The sequence below is a fragment of the Coloeus monedula genome (assembly GCF_965178545.1).
Source record: "Coloeus monedula genome assembly, chromosome: 6".
Taxonomy (NCBI): Eukaryota; Metazoa; Chordata; class Aves; order Passeriformes; family Corvidae; genus Coloeus; species Coloeus monedula.
Genome location: NC_138786.1, coordinates 1,374,088 through 1,397,115, shown reverse-complemented (window position 1 = coordinate 1,397,115; position 23,028 = coordinate 1,374,088). Strand labels below are relative to the sequence as shown.

The window sequence follows — 23,028 nt, the reverse complement described above, 5'->3', positions numbered from 1 at the left end:
CACAGCCCAACCCTCCCACCTCCCTCTCCCACCCCACCATTCCCACCACCCTCCTCCCCTGCACATCTCACTTCTCTCCACCAAATCCTTCCCGCTGCAGGGAGCTGCTGAGGAGCCGCTTGGTCCATCCCTGGATTCTCCAAGCACTGACTGCCCATCCACTCTGACCACAGCCGGGGCCACATCCCAGCGCCTGCCCAGCGTCCATCCATGGAGGTGAGCTCCACCGAGGGACCCTGTCCGAGTGCGATGAACCTGGCCGTACGCAGTGTCACGCTGCTCATCTGCCTCTGTGGACTGGCTGGGAACGCGGCTGTCTTCTGCCTCCTCGGACCCTCCATCCAAAGCAAGGCCATCACTGTCTACATCTTCCACCTGGCAATCACTGACTTCGCCTGTCTCCTCCTCCTCCTCACCTACACCCTGATTCTCCTGGTGGAGGACGTGTTCTGCTCCATTATCGTGCTCCAGCAGTACCTCATTTTGCTTTCCCTGCCACTGCTGTTCTCCTACATCCTGGGGCTGTACCTGATGACAGCCATCAGCTTCAGCAGGTTCAGGTCCATCCTCTGCCCACTCTGCTGCCGCTGCCACCGTCCCCAGAACCAGTCGAAGGTGGTGAGTGCCATGCTCTGGGCCATCTCCACCACTGTCATTCCCACGCTGACTTCCCTGTTCATATCAGACAACGCACAACGCTTCATTGTGACTCTCACCGTCCTGGTCATCTTAAACTTTCTCCTCTTTGTTACCTCCACGGTCATTTCCAGCATATACCTCTTCATTACAGTCGTGCGTGCCTGCCACCAGCAGCCGCCTGAGAGGCTCGACATCATTATCTTCCTCATGGTGCTCTTCAGTCTCCCCGCTGGCATCTGCACTTTTCTGCTTCTGTTCCGCTACAGTATCTACCTCCCGGCTCTTCCCCTGTTATTCTCCATCCACACCAGCATCAAACCCTTCATCTACTTCTTGGTGGGGAGGTGCCGCAGGCACCGCTCCGTGGGGTCTCTCCAGCTCTCCCTCCAGAGGGTCTTGGGGGAGCCAGAAGAAACCACTGCCCGCAGCAATGCTGCTGCCATGGGCATGGCAGTCTGAGCCTGTTGATCCCCTCCCCTGCACTGCTGAAGGACCCCGGGACAGTGACTGAGGCTTTCCTCAAGCCACCTGATTGATTAACAAATATCCACAGGTTCATCTTCCCGCGGTGTAATCCTGCAGTAGGGGCATGTGGGAGGGAAGCTCTGCAGGGAGCACATTGGAGCACGGCTTTCCTTCTCCGTCACAGTTCCTGGAGCACTGTTCCCCCAAAGGGTTCGTGCCCCACACAGCTGTGATTCCTAAAATCCCCGTGCCGTGGTTCCTGCATCCCTCTGCAGTCTGATATCAATAAACAGCTCCTGAAACCTGAGCTGCCTTGGCCCCCTCTGCCAGCGCTCCCCAGCTTCCTCTGGCTCCTGCTGCCAGCCGGGAATGTGGGTGGAGGGAGGGGACACGGCCACGGCTGGTGCTGCCCGGAGCCCCCGTGATGCCGAGTGCCCGGAGCTGGGCTGGCACCGGCACAGGCGGCACGGGCAGGATGGCCCAGGGGCTCAGCACGGCCCCGGCTGCTCCGGGAGTGCCACGGCAAAGATGTGCCTGGTCCCGGCTGGAGCGGGGCAGGAGCGGGGCTGTCGGGGGCAAGGCGGCCCCGGGGGGCTCTGGGCGTGTGCGAGGGGTCAGGAGGGGTCAGGAAGGCTCTGGATGCTGCCGATCCCAAATGTCCGCACTGGAGAGCAGCAGAGCCCGACGGGCAGCGCTTCAAGGTGGGGAGAGGCTGCCGGGCAGGAAACCTGCGGGATGGGATGGGATGGGATGGGATGGGATGGGATGGGATGGGATGGGATGGGATGGGATGGGATGGGATGGGATGGGATGGGGATGGGATGGGATGGGATGGGATGGGATGGGATGGGATGGGGATGGGATGAGGAGTGGAAATTGAGATGGGAAGTGATACCAAAAGGGGCCAGAAAAAACTTTCTAACACAATGGGAAGCAGGAGGAAGCAGGAATTCTTTACCTGTGCAGGACACACAGGAGGATCTCTCCTTGTTCTGTGTGGGGGGGGAGACTTTACAGCAGGGGTTTTATCCACTAGAAACACACACAGCTATTAAAACTTTTTTCTTATCTCATACATAAACATCACTTTCCTAGGACTCAGTTCCATGCATCCACCTCCTCCTGGGAGTCCTTTCATGATCCTGGAGGTTCATCAGGAGGGGTCCCTGGTGCTCCTATTCACTGAGTGCTGCCATATTAAAGGTGACCTCACCTTGAACTTTTCCTTTGGCCATGCGCTGCTGCTTCTTGTTACAGAACTGCCCCAGAACCACTGCAAGCCTCCTGATCTGCTCCTGCACTGCCTCCAGGCACGTTTAACATCCTGTGTGCTCCTACGGAGTACATGGGAGCTGAGCTTTCATCCTTCCTCCTGGGTCCTAGAATGCCACAGCCGGGAGGAGCAGAGACACTGCCGGGATGCCGGGTGGAGCACGGCTGTGAGGAGGGGGGGAGGGGGGAAGGTATTCCCGGGGGAAGAAGGAGTATCTGGTGTGTCGGAGGCGGTTTGGGAGGGGTCAGGGGAGAGTCAGAAGGGGTTGGAGGGGGTCTGGATGCCCAAATGTTCCCACTGGAGGGCAGCAGAGCCCGACAGGCCGCGCTCGGAGCGGGGAGCGGCCGGCGTCTGGGAAAGCCGCGGGATGCGGTGGGATGGGGTGAGCATGGAGAGCGGGGTGGGGATGGAGAGCGGGGAGAGGGGATTAGGATGGGGATTGGATAGGATAGATAGCACAGCTCAGCTGTGCTTCCGTGGGTCCAGGGGCGGTTTTGGCAATGATCCTGGAGCTCCTCCCGGAATGGGAGTTGCTTCTGAGAAGCAGCCAACTTCCTCACCACCACTGCTAGCACTGCCAGCATTCCAGTGCTGCTGAAGTGGCCATGACCCCTTAGGGAAGAGAAACGAGGAATGGTAGAAGCCTGTTGGGAGAGGGAAGGCAGTCGGAGAATGGGACATTCTGCAGGGAAGGAGTGTTTCTAACCAGGAGGAAAGGAGGAGCCATTTGCAAAATTGTTCATGTGGGGCTTCTGACAAAAGCCACTTCCTCTGTGGCAAAAAAACCCCAAGACAAATAACTCCGAGGAAGTGGAGCTCTGACGTAGCCAAAGTCGCAATTTCCAACTCCCCCGTGACTGCACCGAGCCTGGGGGAGCAACACGAGGACAGGGCACGGAGAGGAGCTGGTGGGACAGCAGTGGGCACCTCCTGGTGATCTGGGCACTTTCTCCTTCGTGTTCCTGACCTGGGAGGAGCCGCTTTAGGGTGTGGATCCCAAAGGAGCAAGGGGTGCCAGGAAGCGCCGCTGATGGGGACAGAGCCCCTGTGCCTGCTGCTGCCCCACACTGAACAGGTCAGTGGAATGTTCTCCTTCCTCCCTGCCCCACCTTCCTCTCCTCCTGCAGCTGCTCTGTGCCTGCCACCCTCTCCCAGTGACCACAGTGCCCTCCCCAGATCCCCCCTCTTTTCCTGTACATCCTGTCTGTATCTTGATACCAAAAGGGGCCGGAATAAACTTTCTAACACAATGTGAAGCAGAAGGAAGCCAGGATTCTTTACCTGTGCAGGACACACAGGAGGACCTCTCCTTGTTCTCTGTGTGTGTGTGCGTGTGTTACGATGTGGTTTAAACCCAGAAAAGCAAAGAAAGCTAAGTGTCTGTACATAATCTGGAAAGAACTTAGAAGGTTCAAAGCATTCCCAGAAACAAGATTAAAACCAAACGAGATTAAATGTTGATGCCAAGAAATGGATGTATTTATTTAATAGTAGAGAGGCAAAGAGAAGGAAAGAGAAAAGAAAGACAGAGAAAAAGGAGTGTGCATGGGGTTCTGGGGGGACAGGGAGAGGTGACAGGTGTTAGGTGGAAGCATATCACCCATCCAAGGGTCCCAATGATGTCTTGTTGCTCTCTTCCATCTGGTCTGCTGCTGGTGAGGGTCCCTCCCTGCCACCATGGCCACGCTGCCACATGCCAGCACACCACGTGGCAGAGTACAGAATGACTAATGGGTTAATGCACACTTTGGGCCAGGTGGGAACACCCACGTGTCTCCCTTGCAAGGGCTGGCTTGACACTGTCCCGTACAACACTGAGGGTCTGCTGCATCATCTCTGGTGCTCTGGTGCAGGGTCTGGGGACCTCTGTGATGGGCCATGTTACCTCTTTTGCTGTGGATAAGCTTCCTGCCCCCCCCACCCTCCCCCCCTCCGTGAGGGCCCCTCAGCTGGGCTCCTCTGCACAGTGGAGGATGGGGAGTCACTGAGCCTCTGACCAGAGGCTTTTCCAAGCTACCCAAAGCCTCTCCTCCCCCCACCCTTTGGTGCAGGGTCTTTTTGAGCCTGGCAGCTGCTAGCCCTGGAGCTGTGGTCTTCACCTTGAAGGTGTTAAGCCTGTGCTCTGTGAATGTCCCCAGCCCTGAGCTGTTACTTTATCTTATCTTCATCATCGAGCAGTGTAAGGCCTCACTCAGGGCCCCATTCAGGGTGCAGTTGTCTTCTCTGCAGCTTTTGTAATGCAATTTTAAAAGTCCTTCATGAAAATGTTTAAGTCATAAACTATAATATTTCAGTCTCTGACAGTGTGGTGAGACTTTAATGCAGGGGTTTTATCCATTATGAACATACAATGTCATTAAAGCGTGTATCTGATAAATAAACATTACTCTCATAGAATTAATTTCCATGTTTCCACCTCCTCCTGGAAGTCCTTTCATGATCCTGAAGGTTCATCAGGAGGGGTCTCTGGTGCTCCTATTCACTGAGTGCTGCCATATTAAAGGTGACCTCGCCTTGAACTTTTCCTTTTGCCATGCGCTGTTGCTTCTTGTGACAGAACTGCCCCAGAACCACTGCAGGCCTCCTGATCTGTTCCTGCACTGTCTCCAGCCACGTTTAGCATCCTGTGTGCACACTTTCACATCTTTTTATGTTTTTGGCTGGTTGGTCTTTCAGCAACATCAGGGAACTGAAAATGTTTATTCTCAATGTTATTTGTCAGTCTCCTGCTGAACATTCCAACCCTCCCACCTCCCTCTCCCACCCCACCATTCCCACCGCCCTCCTCCCCTGCACATCTCACTTCTCTCCACCGAACCCTTCCCGCTGCAGGGAGCTGCTGAGGAGCCGCTTGGTCCATCCCTGGATTCTCCAAGCACTGACTGCCCATCCACTCTGACCACAGCCGGGGCCACATCCCAGCGCCTGCCCAGCGTCCATCCATGGAGGTGAGCTCCGTGTCCCCACCTCCCACCTCACTCACCGAAGGAGATGATCCGTGTGAGACAGATGTCAGCAATGTGGCCATACACAGTGTCATGCTGCTCATCTGCCTCTGTGGGGTGGCTGGGAACGGGGCTGTGCTCTGGCTCCTCACACTGCAAGGCCCTGTCGCCCGCATCTTTGACCTGGCTGTTGCTGACTTCCTCTTCCTCCTCTTCGCACTCCCCTCCTCCCTGCTCTTCCTGCTGGAGGATGTGTCCTGCTCTCCTATCATGCCCCAGGTGTACGTGAGCTTCCTTTTCCAGCTGTCCATGATGTCCTACTACTGGGGGCTCTTCCGGCTGACGCGCATCACCGTCATACCGGACACGCACAAGCTCTGCCTGCTCTTCTTCCACTGTCACCCTCCCCTGCGCCTGCTGTGGGTGGTGGACAGTGCTGTGTATTGGGTCGCCTTTGCCGTCATCACTGCCATTCCCACAGTGACATTCCTGTGCCCCTCACATGAGCAGGAGCACTGCCGGGTGGCTCTCACCTCCATGTTCGCCGTCACCCTGCTCATCTTTGCTGCACCCGTGGTCATCACCCGCACAATCGACATCATTAAAGCCAAGTGTGGCTCCCAGCAGCAGAAACCCAAGAAGCGTGACACAGTTATCTTCCTCATTGTGCTCTTCATTCTCTTCCTCAACCTCTGGAATATCCTGCAGCAGCTCGGTTACACCGGTGTGTCCTCCCAGGTTTTTTTCCTGCTCGCCTGCATCACCAGCACCATCAAACCATTAATCTATTTCCTGGTGGGGAGGTGCTGGAAGCCCTGCTCCTTGGGGTCCCTCCGGCTCTCTCTCCAGAGGGTCTTTGAGGAGAGGAAAGACATCACTCCCACCAGCAAAGATACCACCAGGGACATGGAGGTCTGAGCCTGTTGATCTGTTCCCCTGCACTTCTGACGGACCCTGGGACAGTGACTGAGGTTTTTCTTGAGCCAACTGGTCAATAAATACCCACAGGATCACCCTCCCGCACTGTATTCCTGCAGGAGCAGGGAGCAGGGGCAGTACCAAGGGTGATGTGGGAGGGAAGATCTGCAGGGAGCACATTGGAGCATGGATTTCCTCCTCCCTCCCGGTTCCTAGGACACTGTTCCCCAAAAGGATCCTTCCTCACAGGGCTGTCATCCCAAAAATCCCCGTGCCGTGGTTCCTGCATCCCTCTGCAGTCTGATATCAATAAACAGCTCCTGAAACCTGAGCTGCCTTGGCTCCCTCTGCCAGCGCTCCCCGGCTTCCTCTGGCTCCTGCTGCCAGCCGGGAATGTGGGTGGAGGGAGGGGACACGGCCACGGCTGGTGCTGCCCGGAGCCCCCGTGATGCCGAGTGCGCGGAGCTGGGCTGGCACCGGCACAGGCGGCACGGGCAGGATGGCCCAGGGGCTCAGCACGGCCCCGGCTGCTCCGGGAGTGCCACGGCAAAGATGTGCCTGGTCCCGGCTGGAGCGGGGCAGGAGCGGGGCTGTCGGGGCAAGGCGGCCCCGGGGGGCTCTGGGCGTGTGCGAGGGGTCAGGAGGGGTCAGGAAGGCTCTGGATGCTGCCGATCCCAAATGTCCGCGCTGGAGAGCAGCAGAGCCCGACGGGCAGCGCTTCAAGGTGGGGAGAGGCTGCCGGGCAGGAAACGTGCGGGATGGGATGGGATGGGATGGGATGGGATGGGATGGGATGGGATGGGATGGGATGGGATACTTAAATCAGCCTGAATAAGCTTTCTAACGCAATGGGAAGCAGGAGGAAGCAGGAATTCTTTACCTGTGCAGGACACACAGGAGGATCTCTCCTTGTTCTGTGGGGGGCAGGGGAGACTTTACAGCAGGGGTTTTATCCACTAGAAACACACACAGCTATTAAAACTTTTTTCTTGTCTCATACATAAACATCACTTTCCAGGACTCAGTTCCATGCATCCACCTCCTCCTGGGAGTCCTTTCATGATCCTGGAGGTTCATCAGGAGGGGTCTCTGGTGCTCGTATTCACTGAGTGCTGCCATATTAAAGTGACCTCGCATTGAACTTTTCCTTTGGCCATGCGCTGCTGCTTCTTGTGACAGAACTGCCCCAGAACCACTGCAGGCCTCCAGATCTGTTCCTGCACTGGCTCCAGCCACGTTTATCATCCTGTGTGCACACTTTCACATCCTTTTATCTTTTTGGCTGGTTGGTCTTTCAGCAACATCAGGGAACTGAAAATGTTTGTTCTCTATGTTCTTTATCAATCCCCATCCAAACCGCCCAACCCTGCCATCTCCCACCTCCCACCCCACCATTCCCATCACCCTCCTCCCCTGCACATCTCACTTCTCTCCACCGAACCCTTCCCGCTGCAGGGAGCTGCTGAGGAGCCTCTTGGTCCATCCCTGGATTCTCCAAGCACTGACTGCCCATCCACTCTGACCACAGCCGGGGCCACATCCCAGCGCCTGCCCAGCGTCCATCCATGGCGGTGAGCTCTGTGTTCCCACCTTCTGCCTCACCCACAGAAGGAGATGATCCGTGTGAGACAGATGTCAGCAATGTGGCCATACACAGTGTGACACTGCTCATCTGCCTCTGTGGGGTGGCCGGGAACGGGGCTGTGCTCTGGCTCCTCACACTGCAAGGCCCTGTTGCCCATATCTTTGACCTGGCTGGCGCTGACTTCACCTTCCTCCTCTTTGCGCTGCCCTCGTCCCTGCTCTTCCTGCTGGAGGACGTGTCCTGCTCTTCTATCATGCCCCAGGTGTATGTGAGATTCCTTTTCCAGCTGTCCATGATGTCCTACTACTGGGGGCTCTTCCGGCTGATGCGCATCACCGTCATACCAGACACGCACAAGCTCTGCCTGCTCTTCTTCCACTGTCACCCTCCCCTGCGCCTGCTGTGGGTGGTGGACAGTGCTGTGTATTGGGTCGCCTTTGCCGTCATCACTACCATTCCCACGGTGACGTACCTGTGCCCATCACACCAGCAGGAGCACTGCCGGGTGGCTCTCACCTCCATATTCGCCGTCATCCTGCTCCTCTTTGCTGCACCCGGGGTCATCACCCGCACAATCGACATCATTAAAGCCAAGCGTGGCTCCCAGCAGCAGCAACCCAAGAAGCGTGACACAGTTATCTCCCTCATTGTGCTCTTCACTCTCTTCCTCAGCCTCTGGAATATCCTGCAGCAGCTCGGTTACATCGCTGTGTCTTCCCAGTTTTTTTTCCTGCTTGCCTGCATCCACAGCACCATCAAACCCACAGTCTACTTCCTGGTGGGGAGGTGCTGGAAGCCCTGCTCCCTGGGGTCCCTCCGGCTCTCTCTCCAGAGGGTCTTTGAGGAGAGGAAAGACATCACTCCCACCAGCAAAGATACCACCAGGGACATGGAGGTCTGAGCCTGTTGATCTGTTCCCCTGCATTTCTGACGGACCCTGGGACAGTGACTGAGGTTTTTCTTGAGCCAACTGGTCAATAAATACCCACAGGATCACCCTCCCGCACTGTATTCCTGCAGGAGCAGGGAGCAGGGGCAGTACCAAGGGTGATGTGGGAGGGAAGATCTGCAGGGAGCACATTGGAGCATGGATTTCCTCCTCCCTCACAGTTCCTAGGACACTGTTCCCCAAAAGGATCCTTCCTCACAGGGCTGTCATCCCAAAAATCCCCGTGGCATGTCTCCTGCATCCCCCTGCAGTCTGATATCAATAAACAGCTCCGTGAAACCTGAGCTGCCTTGGCTCCCTCTGCCAGCGCTCCCCGGCTTCCTCTGGCTCCTGCTGCCAGCCGGGAATGTGGGTGGAGGGAGGGGACACGGCCACGGCTGGTGCTGCCCGGAGCCCCCGTGATGCCGAGTGCGCGGAGCTGGGCTGGCACCGGCACAGGCGGCACGGGCAGGATGGCCCAGGGGCTCAGCACGGCCCCGGCTGCTCCGGGAGTGCCACGGCAAAGATGTGCCTGGTCCCGGCTGGAGCGGGGCAGGAGCGGGGCTGTCGGGGGCAAGGCGGCCCCGGGGGGCTCTGGGCGTGTGCGAGGGGTCAGGAGGGGTCAGGAAGGCTCTGGATGCTGCCGATCCCAAATGTCCGCACTGGAGAGCAGCAGAGCCCGACGGGCAGCGCTTCAAGGTGGGGAGAGGCTGCCGGGCAGGAAACCTGCGGGATGGGATGGGATGGGATGGGATGGGATGGGATGGGATGGGATGGGGATGGGGATGGGGATGGGGATGGGATGGGGATGGGATGGGATGGGATGGGATGGGATGGGATGGGATGGGATGGGATGGGATGGGATACTTAAATCAGCCTGAATAAGCTTTCTAACGCAATGGGAAGCAGGAGGAAGCAGGAATTCTTTACCTGCTCAGGACACACAGGAGGATCTCTCCTTGTTCTGTGTGTGTGGGGAGACTTTGCAGCAGGGGTTTTATCCACTAGAAACACACACAGCTATTAAAACTTTTTTCTTGTCTCATACATAAACATCCCTTTCCTAGGACTCATTTCCATGCATCCACCTCCTCCTGGGATTCCTTTCATGATCCTGGAGGTTCATCAGGAGGGGTCTCTGGTGCTCCTATTCACTGAGTGCTGCCATATTAAAGGTGACCTCGCCTTGAACTTTTCCTTTTGCCATGCGCTGCTGCTTCTTGTGACAGAACTGCTCCAGAACCACTGCAGGCCTCCAGATCTGTTCCTGCACTGGCTCCAGCCACGTTTATCATCCTGTGTGCACACTTTCACATACTTTTATCTTTTTCCCCAGTTAGGCTTTTGGCAACTGCAGGGAAGCTGAAAATGTTTATTCTCTATGTTATTTATCAATCCCCTGCCAAACAGCCCAACCCTCCCACCTCCCTCTCCCACCCCACCATTCCCACCGCCCTCCTCCCCTGCACATCTCACTTCTCTCCACTGAATCCTTCCCACTACAGGGAGCTGCTGAGGAGCTGCTTGGTCCATCCCTGGATTCTCCAAGCACTGACTGCCCATCCACTCTGACCACAGCCGGGGCCACATCCCAGCGCCTGCTCAGCGTCCATCCATGGAGGTGAGCTCCGTGTCCCCACCTTCTGCCTCACCCACTGAAGGAGATGATCCATGTGAGATAGATGTCACCAGTGTGGCCATACACAGTGTCATGCCACTCATTGGCCTCTGTGGGCTGGTTGGGAACGGGGCTGTTCTGTGGCTCCAGCACATGAAACCCATCACTACATCTTCAACCAGGCCTTTGATGACTTTTTATTCCTCCTCTTCATGATCCCTTCCTCCCTGCTCTTCCTGCTGGAGGACGTGTCCTGCTCTCCTATCATACCCCGTGTGTACTCGAACTTCCTTTTCCAGCTGTCAGTGGTCTCCTACTACATGGGGCTGTACCGGCTGATGTTCATCAACACCAAGAGGTGCAGGTCCACCCACTACTAACTCTGCTACCACTGCCACCTTCTGCAGTACATGTGGGTGGTAATGAGAGCCCTGCAGTGGGCCTTCTTCTACACTGTCATTGCTGTCAATCCCACAGTGACTTCCCTGTGCCAGTCATACAAGCACGAGCACTGCTGGGGGGCTGTCATCTCCATGTACACCCTCAACCTCTTCCTCTTTGCTGCACCTGTGGTCATTTCCAGCACAATCCTCTTCATTAAGGCCAAGTGTGGCTCCCAGCAGCAGCAACCAGAGTGGATCGACATCGTTGTCTTCCTCATTGCGCTCTTCACTCTCCCACTCAGCATCTGCAATTTCCTGCAGCAGCTCGGCTACACTGCTGTGTCCTCCCAGGTTGTTTTCCTGCTCACCTGCATCCACAGCACCATCAAACCCTTCATCTACTTCTCGGTGGGGAGCTGCAGGAGGCGCTGCTGGAGTCCCTTCAGGGACTGCATCCAGAGGGTCTTTGTGGAGCCAAAGGACAACACTCCCAGCAGCAATGCTGCTGCCATGGACACGGTGGTCTGAGCCTGTTGATCCCTCCCACTGCTCTGCTGAAGGATCCCAGGACAGTGGCTGAGGGTTTCTGTGAGTTCCCTAAGCTGGGAACTCTCCCGTTTGCTGCACTCAGAGGACCCTTGAACACCGATGGATCCTGGGCCCATCCCCCCCACTCCTCAAGGCTCAACTCTTCCCCCAGTGAGGAGCTGCAAAGGCACCTGGAGTGAGCACTGCACTGCCTCCGAGGGGTATTTTTCACAGGGACCTTGCACTGACTCTATGTCTGTGTCCATACACGTGTCATAGCTCTGGTTTCATTGGCAGGATTTCATTTGTAGGGCTGTTTTTCCTTGGTGTCTCTGTCTGGTCAGTGCTAGAGTGAACCTGGTCAATGAACTCCTTCGTGCTGTCACTTAATATTAAATGTGGCTTTTATTGATCCCCTTGCTGCTGTTTTTTTCAGCGATCTCAGTGTCATGGTTTAGCATAGTTTGGGTTTTTAGTTAAGGAGGGCTCCATCAGCCACGGAAGTGATTCTTTTGTAAAGAGGTGCTTACAGCTTCCTCTAGACCCGACAGAACCAATCAACTGGCTAGTTTGAATATTGGCAACTCTGTTAAGCCACTTAAGAAGCTTGATACACCTCTGTGATCCACATTTAAGAACGAACAAACCACAATCATGGGCAAAAGTACCTGCTCTGAAATAAGCAAATGTTGAAGTGGCTGTGATCTGGTGAGAAGCTTGAACAGAGAGAGATTAAAGTGATGAAGACCCTTGCTCCCAGGGAAGAAGAAGTGTGGAAACCATGTTTTTACTAGAGAATGGACATATCGTGAACCAGCCATAAAATAGAAAACCCAGAGCACGTAAGACAGAAGGACTTGAGCACGTACACAGGGGAAAAAGTTCATGGGGAGGTTGTGAGAAAGGAACAAGCAGCACTGGGGAGGATGCAAATGAGGAACAAGCAAAGGAAGAAAAGGATGAGAAAATGCAAATCTAAGAACAGTTGTGACATACATGGTGGACAATGTGACACAGAGACAAGAGCCAATCATAAAGCATAAAGCAGCTTTGTGTGAAAATAGGCCTTAACCAATGATAATTATGCACAGTCGTGTGTAGAGAAAGCAAGAATTGTATATTAGGGACAGTAATTCATCATAAAATGGCTTCTGCCTGATTCACATTGAATCCTGTAGAGTCCATTGTTTCTCTCCACAAAGAAGACCTCTGTTCCTGGAGCTGAAGATGCTCCCAGAGACAGGTGAAGAGCACCTTTGCTTCTGAACAGCTCATCCTTAAAATAGTACCCCATTGGTTCAAGATTGGAGCCTCAGAAACAGTTGTGGGGAAAGCTGTAGGTCGGGGGAAGGGAGTCTCACATGTGAGCAGAGAACCAACCCGGGCGGCTGTCTCGCTGTGACACTGAAGCCACAGGAGAGCTGTTTCTTGTGGAGATGTCTCCATAGCATGAGCAAGAGAGACTCCTCTCCCTAAGTGAACTGAAGAAAGAGATTATTATAGAGGTGGTAAACTGACTGGAAATCCCAAGGGTTGTCTTTTTACGTTGTCAGTGGGAAAAAGAGAGGAGAGGTGGGGGAGGAGAAGTGTTCTGAAGTTTTAGTCTGACTTCTTTTCCCCCCCTCTTTTAGGTCTGTTAATAAACTTCTTCATAGTCTTTAAAGTTTTGTGCGTGCTTTGCTCTCTCCTAATTCTTATCTCACGGAAGGAATAGAAGTAAGTAATGGATTTTGAAGTAAACCACTACACTCGGCCACTCGTTTGGAACAGTCCCGTGGTGTAATCCTGCGGGAGAAGGGAGCAGGGCCATGCTGGAGGGATGCTCTGAGGGGAGCACACGGGAGCTGGGCTTTCTTCCTCCTTCCCGGCTCCTAGAACTCCACAGCCAGGAGGAGAGCGGACACTGCCGGGGTCCCTGGTGGAGCGGGGCTGTCGGGGGGGAAATGTGGCCCGGGGGTGGTCTGGGCTGTCGGAGGGGGTCAGGAGAGGGTCTGGATGCCGGCGATCCCAAATGTTCCCACTGGAGGGCAGCAGAGCCCGACAGGCCGCGCTCGGAGCGGGGAGCGGCCGGCGTCTGGGAAAGCTGCGGGATGCGGTGGGATGGGGTGAGCATGGAGAGCGGGGTGGGGATGGGGATGGGGAGCGGGGATGAGGATAGGATGGGATAGGATAGGATAGGATTGGATAGGATAGGATAGGATAGGATAGGATAGGATAGGATAGGATAGGATAGGATAGCACATTGCAGCAGTGCTTCCTTGGCTCCAGGGGAGGTTTTGGCAATGATCCCGGAGCTCTTCCCAGAATAGGAGTTTCTGTATTGAAGCAGACAGCTGCCTCACCAGCACCGAAGCAGCACACCCGTCATTCCAGTGCTGCTGCAGGGAATATGACCCCTCAGGGAAAAGAAAGGAGGAAGGGTAGAAGCCTATTGGGAGAGGGAAGGCAGTCGGAGACGTTCTGCAGGGGAGGAGTGTTTCTAACCAGGAGGAAATCAGGAGGCAATTGCAAAATTCTCCATGTGGAGCTTCTGGCAAAAGTCACTTCCTTAGCCAAAAAAATCAGGACAAATAACTCTGTAGAAGTGGAGCTCTGACGTAGCCAAAGTTGCAATTTCCAGCTCCTCCACGACTCCACCGAGCCTTGGGGAGCAACACGAGGACAGGGCACGGAGAGGAGCTGGCGGGACAGCAGTGGGCACCTCCTGGTGATCTGGGCACTTTCTCCTTCGTGTTCCTGACCTGGGAGGAGCCGCTTTAGGGTGTGGATCCCAAAGGAGCAAGGGGTGCCAGGAAGCGCCGCTGATGGGGACAGAGCCCCTGTGCCTGCTGCTGCCCCACACTGAACAGGTCAGTGGAATGTTCTCCTTCCTCCCTGTCCCACCTTCCTCTCCTCCTGCAGCTGCTCTGTGCCTGCCGCCCTCTCCCGGTGACCACAGTGCCCTCCCCAGATCCCCCCTCTTTTCCTGTGCATCCTGTCTGTATCTTAATACCAAAATTGGCCGGAATAATCTAACACAACGTGAAGCAGGAGGAAGCAGGAATTCTTTACCTGTGCAGGACACACAGGAGGACCTCTCCTTGTTCTCTGTGTGTGTGTGCGTGTGTTACGATGTGGTTTAAACCCAGAAAAGCAAAGAAAGCTAAGTGTCTGTGCATAATCTGGAAAGAACTTAGAAGGTTCAAAGCATTCCCAGAAACAAGATTAAAACCAAACGAGATTAAATGTTGATGCCAAGAAATGGATGTATTTATTTAATAGTAGAGAGGCAAAGAGAAGGAAAGAGAAAAGAAAGAAAGAGAAAAAAGGAGTGTGCATGGGGTTCTGGGGGGACAGGGAGAGGTGACAGGGGTTAGGTGGAAGCATATCACCCATCCAAGGGTCCCAATGATGTCTTGTTGCTCTCTTCCATCTGGTCTGCTGCTGGTGAGGGTCCCTCCCTGCCACCATGGCCACGCTGCCACATGCCAGCACACCACGTGGCAAAGAGTACAGGATGACTAATGGGTTAATGCACACTTTGGGCCAGGTGGGAACACCCACGTGTCTCCCTTGCAAGGGCTGGCTTGACACTGTCCCGTACAACACTGAGGGTCTGCTGCATCATCTCTGGTGCTCTGGTGCAGGGTCTGGGGACCCCTTTGAGGGGGACCCCTGTGATGGGCCATGTTACCTCTTTTGCTGTGGATAAGCTTCCTGCCCCCCCCCCCTCCCCCCCTCCGTGAGGGCCCCTCAGCTGGGCTCCTCTGCACAGTGGAGGATGGGGAGTCACTGAGCCTCTGACCAGAGGCTTTTCCAAGCTACCCAAAGCCTCTCCTCCCCCCACCCTTTGGTGCAGGGTCTTTTTGAGCCTGGCAGCTGCTAGCCCTGGAGCTGTGGTCTTCACCTTGAAGGTGTTAAGCCTGTGCTCTGTGAATGTCCCCAGCCCTGAGCTGTTACTTTATCTTATCTTCATCAGCAAGCGGTGTAAGGCCTCACTCAGGGCCCCATTCAGGGTGCAGTTGTCTTCTCTGCAGCTTTAGGATACGGATCCCAAAGGAGCAAGGGGTGCCAGGAAGCGCCGCTGATCGGGACAGAGCCCCTGTGCCTGCTGCTGCCCCACACTGAACAGGTCAGTGGAATGTTCTCCTTCCTCCCTGCCCCACCTTCCTCTCCTCCTGCAGCTGCTCTGTGCCTGCCACCCTCTCCCAGTGACCACAGTGCCCTCCCCAGCTCCTCCATCCTCTGCCCTGAGCTTTCCTTCCACATCCCCTGCTGAACATTCCAACCCTCCCACCTCCCTCTCCCACCCCACCATTCCCACCGCCCTCCTCCCCTGCACATCTCACTTCTCTCCACCGAACCCTTCCCGCTGCAGGGAGCTGCTGAGGAGCCACTTGGTCCATCCCTGGATTCTCCAAGCACTGACTGCCCATCCACTCTGACCACAGCCGGGGCCACATCCCAGCGCCTGCCCAGCGTCCATCCATGGAGGTGAGCTCCGTGTTCCCACCTTCTGCCTCTCCCACAGAAGAAGCCGATCTGTGTGAGATAGATGTCACCAGTATGGCCATAGACAGTGTGACACTGCTCATCAGCCTCTGTGGGCTGGTTGGGAACGGGGCTGTGCTCTGCCTCCTCCACAGGAACGCCACCACCTTTTACATCATCAACCTGGCCTTCGCCAACTTCACCTTTCTCCATTTCACGGTCCCCTCCACCCTGCTCTACCTCCTGGAGGATGTGTCCTGCTTCACTTTCACGCCCCTGATGTTCCAGAGGGCACTTTTCCTGCTGTCCCTGTTCTCCTACAACATGGGGCTGTACCTGCTGACGGCCATCAGCATCGAGAGGTGCACGTCCATCCTCTGTCCCCTCTGGTACCGCTGCCACTGTCCCCAGGGCCTGGCATGGGTGGTGTGTGCCCTACTCTGGGCCCTCTCTGTCACTTTCATTGTCACTGTGACTTACCTGTGCCTGTCACACGAGCCCGAGCACTGCCAGGTGTCTCTCATCTCCATGTACGCACTCAACTTCTTCCTCTTCACCCCAGCCATGGTCATTTCCAGCACAATTCTCTTCATTAAGGTCAAGTGTGGCCCCCAGCAGCAGCAACCCAAGAGACTTGACATCGTTATCCTCCTCATTGCACTCTTCTTCCTCCTCTTTGCTCTTCCCCTCAGCATCTGGAATTTCCTGCAGCAGCTTGGTTACACTGCTGTGTCCTCCCAGGTTGTTTTCCTGCTCGCCTGCATCCACAGCACCATCAACCCCTTCATCTACTTCTTGGTGGGGAGGTGCTGGAGCCCCTGCTCCGTGGGGTCCCTCCGTCTCTCGCTCCAGAGGGTCTTTCAGGAGCCAGAAGAGAACACTGCCAACAGCTATGATGCTGCCCTGGACACAGCCATCCCAGCCTGTTGATCCCTTCCCCTGCACTGCTAAAGGACCCTGGGACAGTGGCTGAGGGATTCCTTGAGCCACCTGATCAATAAATATCCATGGGATCACCCTCCCTGAGCTGGTGTAATCCCGCAAGAGAAAGGAGCAGAGGCAATGCAAAGGGTGATGTGGGAGGGAAGCTCTGCAGGGAGCACATTTCCTCCTCCCTCACAGGTCCTAGAACACTATTCCCCCAAAGGCTGTGATCCCAAAAATCCCCCTGCCGTGGTTCCTGCATCCCTCTGCAGTGTGATATCAATAAACAGCTCCGTGAAACCTGAGCTGCCTCGGCCCCCTCTGCCAGCGCTCCCCGGCTTCCTCTGGCTCCTGCTGCCAGCCGGGAATGTGGGTGGAGGGAGGGGACACGGCCACGGCTGGTGCTGCCCGGAGCCCCCGTGATGCCGAGTGCCCGGAGCTGGGCTGGCACCGGCACAGGCGGCACGGGCAGGATGGCCCAGGGGCTCAGCACGGCCCCGGCTGCTCCGGGAGTGCCACGGCAAAGACGTCCTCAGATATCTTTTATTTTTAATGTTGTCAGGCAGGTGTAAAGGACTCTTTTCCTTCAGAAATTCTTGCTCTGCCCTGCCTTTGGCCTCTCCCTCAGCAGGCTTGGATGGCGCAGCTGCAGGGAGAGGGGTCCATGGTCCTCAGCACAGGCACACCCTTCCAGGAGCACGGTGACACCTGCGACTGTCACCAGGGTCTCCACGGGGCATCACCCACCTCCCTGTGGCTTTGCTGCGGTCACCAGTCCCACCACATCCCACACCTTTCCTCCAGCCCCACCACATCCCACACCCTCCCTCTATGTCCAACACCTGCCCACAAACCCCACCACGTCCCAAACCCGCCCCACAACCTCCCATCCCACTCCCCGTGCAGCCCATCCACCTGCCGTCCTTCCCAGCCCTCCCATCCCCAGGCCTGCTCCTACAATCCCTCCCCATGGGCTGCTCACCCCAGACCGCCTCTTATGGTTTTCGGGGACTGTTTCTCTGGGAGATCCCCCCACCTCCAGAGCTTCACCCGCGGTGTTCCCGCCCTCCCCCCCCCCACCCCCCCCACGCCCGCCTCCCTTGGAGAGGGACAAGAGGCGACAGCGCGATGGATCCATCAGCGTTTATTAGGGCGGAGGAGAGGGAATGGCCGGGAGTGGAGACACTGCCGGGGCTCCCGGCTGGAGCGGGGCAGGAGCGGGGCTGTCGGGGGGGATCTGGGATGTCAGAGGGGTCAGGAAGAGTCTGGGGCGGGTCGAGAGGGGTCTGGATGCCGGCGATCCCAAATATCCCCACTGGAGGGCAGCAGAGCCCGACGAGCAGCGCTCGGAGCCCGGGAGCGAACGCGGAGCGGGAAACCTGCGGGATGGGATGGGATGGGATGGGATGGGATGGGATGGGATGGGATGGGATGGGATGGGATGGGATGGGATGGGATGGGATGGGATGGGATGGGATGGGATGGGATGGGATGGAGAATGGGGTCGAGATGGGGACGGGGAGCAGCATAGGAATGGGATAGGTGCAGGAAATAGGGAAGGGGAGCCGAGATGAGGATGGGTTGGGGATAGGACTGGAGTGGGAATGCGGATGGGATAGGGATAGGGATGGGGATAGGGATAGGGATAGGGATAGGGATAGGGATAGGGATAGACACAACAACATGGATCAGTGGGATGAGAAAAGGGATGGGAAAATTATGGGATGCATCCTGACACACCGCTGTAGGAAGGTGACCTGCAGGCCTGGCTGGGAGCAAGGGTGGGCAGCTGAGCACTAAGCTGGCGTGGGCAGCACGGCCCGTGGGACCACAGTGGCCTCTCAGCTGGAGATTGTGGTGATCCCTGTCTCCTCAAAGACCCTCCGGAAGGCGACCTGGAGGGACACAATGGAGCAGCGCCTCCAGCAGCTCCCCACCAGGAAGTAGACGAAGGGGTTGATGCTGCTGTTGATGCAGGCGAGCAGGAAAACCAGCTGGGAGGACACAGCGATGTAACCGAGCTGCTGCAGGAAATTCCAGAGGCTGAGGGGCACTCCAAAGATGAGGAAGAAGAGCACAGTGAGGAAGATAACGATGTAGAGCCTCTTAGGCTGACGTCTCTTGGAGCCACACAGGAACTTGATGAAGAGGATCACGTTGGAGATGACCATGGGTGGAGCAAAGATGAGGAAGCTGAGGGCATACATGGAGATGAGAGACACCCGGCAGTGCTCGTGCTCGTGTGACAGGCACAGGGAGGTCACCATGACCATGACAGCAATGGAGAGTGCCCAGAGCAGGACACACACCACCCCTGACTGGCGCTCGGGACGGTGGCAGCGGTACCAGAGGGGGAAGAGAATCGAGCCACACCTCTCGAGGCTGATGGCTGTCAGCAGGTACAGCCCCATGTTGTAGGAGAACAGGGACAGCAGGAAAAGGGACCTCAGGTACTTCAGGGACACGACAGTGAAGCAGGACACATCCTCCAGGAGATAGAGTAGGGAGGAGGGGACCATGAAGAGGAGGAAGGTGAAGTCAGCGACGGCCAGGTTAAGGATGTAGACAGTGATGGGGTTCCTGCGGATGTGGAATCCGAGGAGCCAGAGCACAGCCCCGTTCCCAGCCAGCCCACAGAGGCAGATGAGCAGTGTGACAGCTCCTATGGCCACATCGGTGACATTGATCCCGCAGGGATCGTCTCCTTCAGTGCCCATCACGGGAGATGAGGGAGGTGGGGCTGTCTGGTTCAGCTCCATGGTGGGAGGTGGGATGTGATCCCCAGCTGTGGTCAGAGCAGAGGGGAGTTAGTGGGACCCCAGGGGATGCGATGGGGAGAGGGGGCCTGGTGAGGTGGCACAGCAGGGCTGGGCACAGGGGGGCCATGGGAGGGCTGGGGGTGAGGTGAGGGCAGAGGGAGGGTTGGATCGATCCAGTCATCCCAATTGAGGACAACCATGGGAGCCATGAGAGGGGCTTTGGGGACACCCAGGGAGACACAAGCAGTGCCCAGGGCTGGGCTCTGGTCCCAACCCCCTACCTTTCCTTGGGGCCAACCTGTAGGTGTGTCCAAGCAGGGCACGCTCCTTCCCTCTGGTGCTCCTCGCCACGATCTCCTCCGATGAGAAAAACTGGGGTCTCCACGTCCTCAGAAGCTCCGGAGCGGCCTATTTGTCCCCAGGTAAAGCTGCTTTCTGGGGCATTTCTGCACAATCACAGGTCAGGCGCAGAAAGCACTGGGCAGTTGCACACAGGCTGCCTCTTCTCCTGTCAAAATTCTGTTGGTCTTGCGGGAAAGGAAATGTTTTGTCCGAGCGAATACCCCAGAGGACGGACGCTGTAGCAGTTGCATCTCGCTCCGAAAGAATCTTGGTGCTTTTAGGATTCAACCTGATATCTCATTAGACTGGTAATTACCACCTTCCTAATTGTTTGATGGTGCTCCAGCCTCCTCTCCCCATACTGCGACGATGCTGGCATCCTTCTGAAATTGTTCATTACTGCGTGCATTTGCCTGCCAGCCTCCCAGCATGAGAATCCCTCTCCTCCGACTTCATCCTGCACCAGGCCTAGGGGAGAATTTGGGATTTGGTGCCTGAGCCATCATCACTTTGGATTCACTCCAGCTGGTCTGGGGGCTCCAGAGCCCTCCTGGACTGGCTGGTAACCACTGAGAGAGCCTGGAGAAGCCGGTGGCAGATGAGGGGATGGCAGGGGACAGCACGCACAACCCCACATCCCTCCCTGCACCCCTACACCAGAAGCACCTGTTCACCCCACCAAAGTTTTGGGGTGGCAGAAGAGGGCACTGACTGGAAGGGAGAGGGTCTTGAGGACATCCAGACAGGGGCATGGGGGACATCAGTGCTGGCATGGCATGTCCCCGAGCAAAGCAGGGTGTCACAGCCTGTCCCACCTGCGTTGGGATCACTAGGAAAAGACAGGGGGGTGGTGGCTGCCCCCTCAGCCAGGTCCTGCTGAACTGGGCGCCGGGGACAGAGATTCCTGGCGGGGCAGGGCTCAGCATGGCACAGCGCGGGTGTGACAGCAGGGGTGGCAGTGACAGCGGGGCCAGGGCAGTGAGTCATCTCCCCCGTGCCTCCCTCCACCCCTGGACTTTGCCTCCCGCGGATGCTCAGGGCAATAAATCCCAGCCTCGGGGGCGGGAATGGGCTGTCCGGGAGGGCACAGGGGTCCCATCCCAGGGGGTCGGGGGTGAGCTGTGCAGGGGGATCTGCAGGGGGAGTGCATGAGTGGGATTGGGATGGGGAGTGAGGAGTGGGATGGGGATGAACATGCCGGAGGCAGCGGACAGGCGTGCGTGCTAGGGAGCGCCACACAGGCAGGCAGGACATGCAGGTGGCAGTGTGACGCTTGTGCACCGCGAGGACCTGCCGGGAGAAGGTCACCTGTGTGCCAGGACAGCCGTACGTGTGGCCCGGCCGCTGTCACCACCGCGGCCCCAGCCCCGTCGCGGGCGGGCCCGGCTGGCGGGTGACAGCCGCACCCTGGACCGGGCGGGTGCTTCCCGCCCCGCTGTCCCCATCCCTGTCCCCGCCGAGGCCACACAGACTCCGTGGCCCCACTGGACACCCCCATGCAGCCGGAGCGCGGGGGGCAGAGCCCAGGAGCCCCTGAAACCGAGGTCAAGGCTGTCATCGTGGGGGATGGCGGCTGCGGGAAGACATCACTGCTGATGGCCTTCGCCAGAGGGGACTTCCCCAAGGTACCGGGATCCCTGTCCCCCGGTGGGTGGGTGACAGTCCCCGTGTGGGAGAGGTGTCCTGGACGCGCGATGGGACGGACACGGTGGATGGCAGCAGCGGGGCCGTTTGAAGCAGGACATGGAGGGGGGGGGCAGGGGGGCAGGGGGTGGCCCAGCCTGGGGTTCTGTGGCATCTCTGCCCCTCTTGGGTGGGTAATGGGGTGGGGAGCAGGGATTGTCCCTCTGCGAGGGCACACAGGGGACTCAGGGAGTGCAGGGAAGGGGAGCAACCACAGAGATCCCGGAACCCCTGTCCTGAATCCCCACGGGCATCCGTGAGGCTCCGTAGTGCCCCGGGATAGGGGAGAACAATCATTCCCACCCCACTGTCCCAGGGAGGCACCACCATTTCCCACTCCCTGCTTCTCTCCCTGTGCCCTGTTCTGTCCCCACTGGGGTCCCCTCCATCGCTGCCCCCCACCACTGCCTGTGTGACCTGTGTGATGCCGTCCCTGTCCCCTGCCAGGTCTATGTCCCCACCGTGTTCGAGAAGTACACAGCGTCCCTCCAGGTTGCCGGCAAGCCCGTGAAGGTCCACCTGTGGGACACAGCAGGTGGGACAGAAGGGGACAGGGTGGGCAGTTGTGCCCCCCGTGCTCCCACCCGGGGGTTTCGGGGTGTCCCACACCCGTGGTCATGCCTTGGAGGGGTTTCCCCATGCCACGACCATGGAAGGGGGGGCTTAACCCACAGCCACCCCCACGGATGTCACCCTCATGGTCCTAGGTGTGTAATGGTTTCCTTCTCCGCCCGGCAGGACAGGAAGACTATGACAGGCTACGCCCTCTGTCCTACTCGGATGCCGGCGTTGTCCTCATGTGCTTTGATGTCACCGACTCCAACAGCTTTGACAACATCCTAACGAAGGTAACGCACCCTGGGGGGGTGCAGCCTTCCCCTGTCCCCATCCCTGGGTGACACGTGCCCATCCCTGGGTGACATGTCCCCTCACAGTGGTACCCGGAGGTGAACCACTTCTGCAAGGGGGTCCCGGTGCTGCTGGTGGGCTGTAAGACGGACCTGCGGCAGGACCAGGAGCTGTTGCAGAAGCTGAAGGACGGACGGATGGAGCCCGTGTCCCGGCAGCAGGTGGGTGTCACCTCCCAGCGGGACGGGACGGGACGGGACGGGACGGGATGGGACGGGACGGGACGGCGGTGGCCGCCAGCACGGGGCAGTGCGACAGCCGGAGTCCCTCGGCGGGCTCTGACTCTGCGTGTCCCCTCAGGGAGAGGCCATGGCCCGGCAGGTCCGTGCCGTGTCCTACATGGAATGCTCGGCCAGGTATCAGGATAACGTCGGGAACATCTTCGTGACGGCCTGCAGCGCCGCCATCAGCGCCGCCCGCCGGAGGCAGCGCAAGGAGAGACCCAGGAGGGTCTGCGTGCTCCTCTGAGCACCCCGGCTCGGCACCAGCCCCCCCCCGGGATCCCCCGCTGTCCCCAAGCTCCGACCGCACCGCGGCTGCTGCCACGCCTCCACCTCTGCCACCAGAACACCGCTGCCACCCTCCTGACCCGGGGCTGGCACCGCTGGTCACCGCGGGGTGACAGCAGGAAAGCATCCCTGGCATGAAGAAACTGTCAC

General features: G+C 57.6%; 6 protein-coding genes and 1 pseudogene across 7 annotated transcripts; 6 read left to right on the top strand and 1 right to left on the bottom strand.

The window, feature by feature from the left end:
* Nucleotides 1–249: 249 nt before the first annotated feature.
* On the top strand, nt 250–1,098 carry LOC309574601 (mas-related G-protein coupled receptor member H-like; the record flags this gene model as incomplete). Its single annotated transcript, XM_082284383.1, has 1 exon — nt 250–1,098. The coding sequence occupies one exon, from the start codon at nt 250–252 to the stop codon at nt 1,096–1,098; it is 849 nt and encodes a 282-aa protein (XP_082140509.1).
* A 4,133-nt stretch (nt 1,099–5,231) lies between these two features.
* LOC309574048 (mas-related G-protein coupled receptor member H-like) lies at nt 5,232–6,545 on the top strand. The gene has a single exon (XM_082283372.1). The coding sequence runs from the start codon at nt 5,320–5,322 to the stop codon at nt 6,238–6,240; it is 921 nt and encodes a 306-aa protein (XP_082139498.1). The 5' UTR covers nt 5,232–5,319; the 3' UTR covers nt 6,241–6,545.
* Nucleotides 6,546–7,805: 1,260 nt separating this feature from the next.
* On the top strand, nt 7,806–8,726 carry LOC309574045 (mas-related G-protein coupled receptor member E-like; the record flags this gene model as incomplete). The annotated part of the gene is made up of 1 exon (XM_082283369.1): nt 7,806–8,726. One exon carries the CDS (start codon nt 7,806–7,808, stop codon nt 8,724–8,726), a length of 921 nt encoding a protein of 306 aa, XP_082139495.1.
* Nucleotides 8,727–10,368: 1,642 nt separating this feature from the next.
* LOC309574600 (mas-related G-protein coupled receptor member H-like) lies at nt 10,369–11,282 on the top strand (annotated as a pseudogene). Its single transcript has 2 exons — nt 10,369–10,374; nt 10,461–11,282. The product of its transcript is annotated as a mas-related G-protein coupled receptor member H-like (transcript).
* A 4,360-nt stretch (nt 11,283–15,642) lies between these two features.
* On the top strand, nt 15,643–16,818 carry LOC309574043 (mas-related G-protein coupled receptor member H-like). The gene has a single exon (XM_082283366.1). The coding sequence runs from the start codon at nt 15,750–15,752 to the stop codon at nt 16,680–16,682; it is 933 nt and encodes a 310-aa protein (XP_082139492.1). The 5' UTR covers nt 15,643–15,749; the 3' UTR covers nt 16,683–16,818.
* A 1,699-nt stretch (nt 16,819–18,517) lies between these two features.
* On the bottom strand, nt 18,518–19,435 carry LOC309574213 (mas-related G-protein coupled receptor member H-like; the record flags this gene model as incomplete). The annotated part of the gene is made up of 1 exon (XM_082283655.1): nt 18,518–19,435. One exon carries the CDS (start codon nt 19,433–19,435, stop codon nt 18,518–18,520), a length of 918 nt encoding a protein of 305 aa, XP_082139781.1.
* A 1,838-nt stretch (nt 19,436–21,273) lies between these two features.
* Nucleotides 21,274–22,837, top strand: RHOD (ras homolog family member D; the record flags this gene model as incomplete). The annotated part of the gene is made up of 5 exons (XM_082283993.1): nt 21,274–21,402; nt 21,908–21,995; nt 22,199–22,308; nt 22,396–22,530; nt 22,670–22,837. 5 exons carry the CDS (start codon nt 21,274–21,276, stop codon nt 22,835–22,837), a joined length of 630 nt encoding a protein of 209 aa, XP_082140119.1.
* Nucleotides 22,838–23,028: the final 191 nt, after the last annotated feature.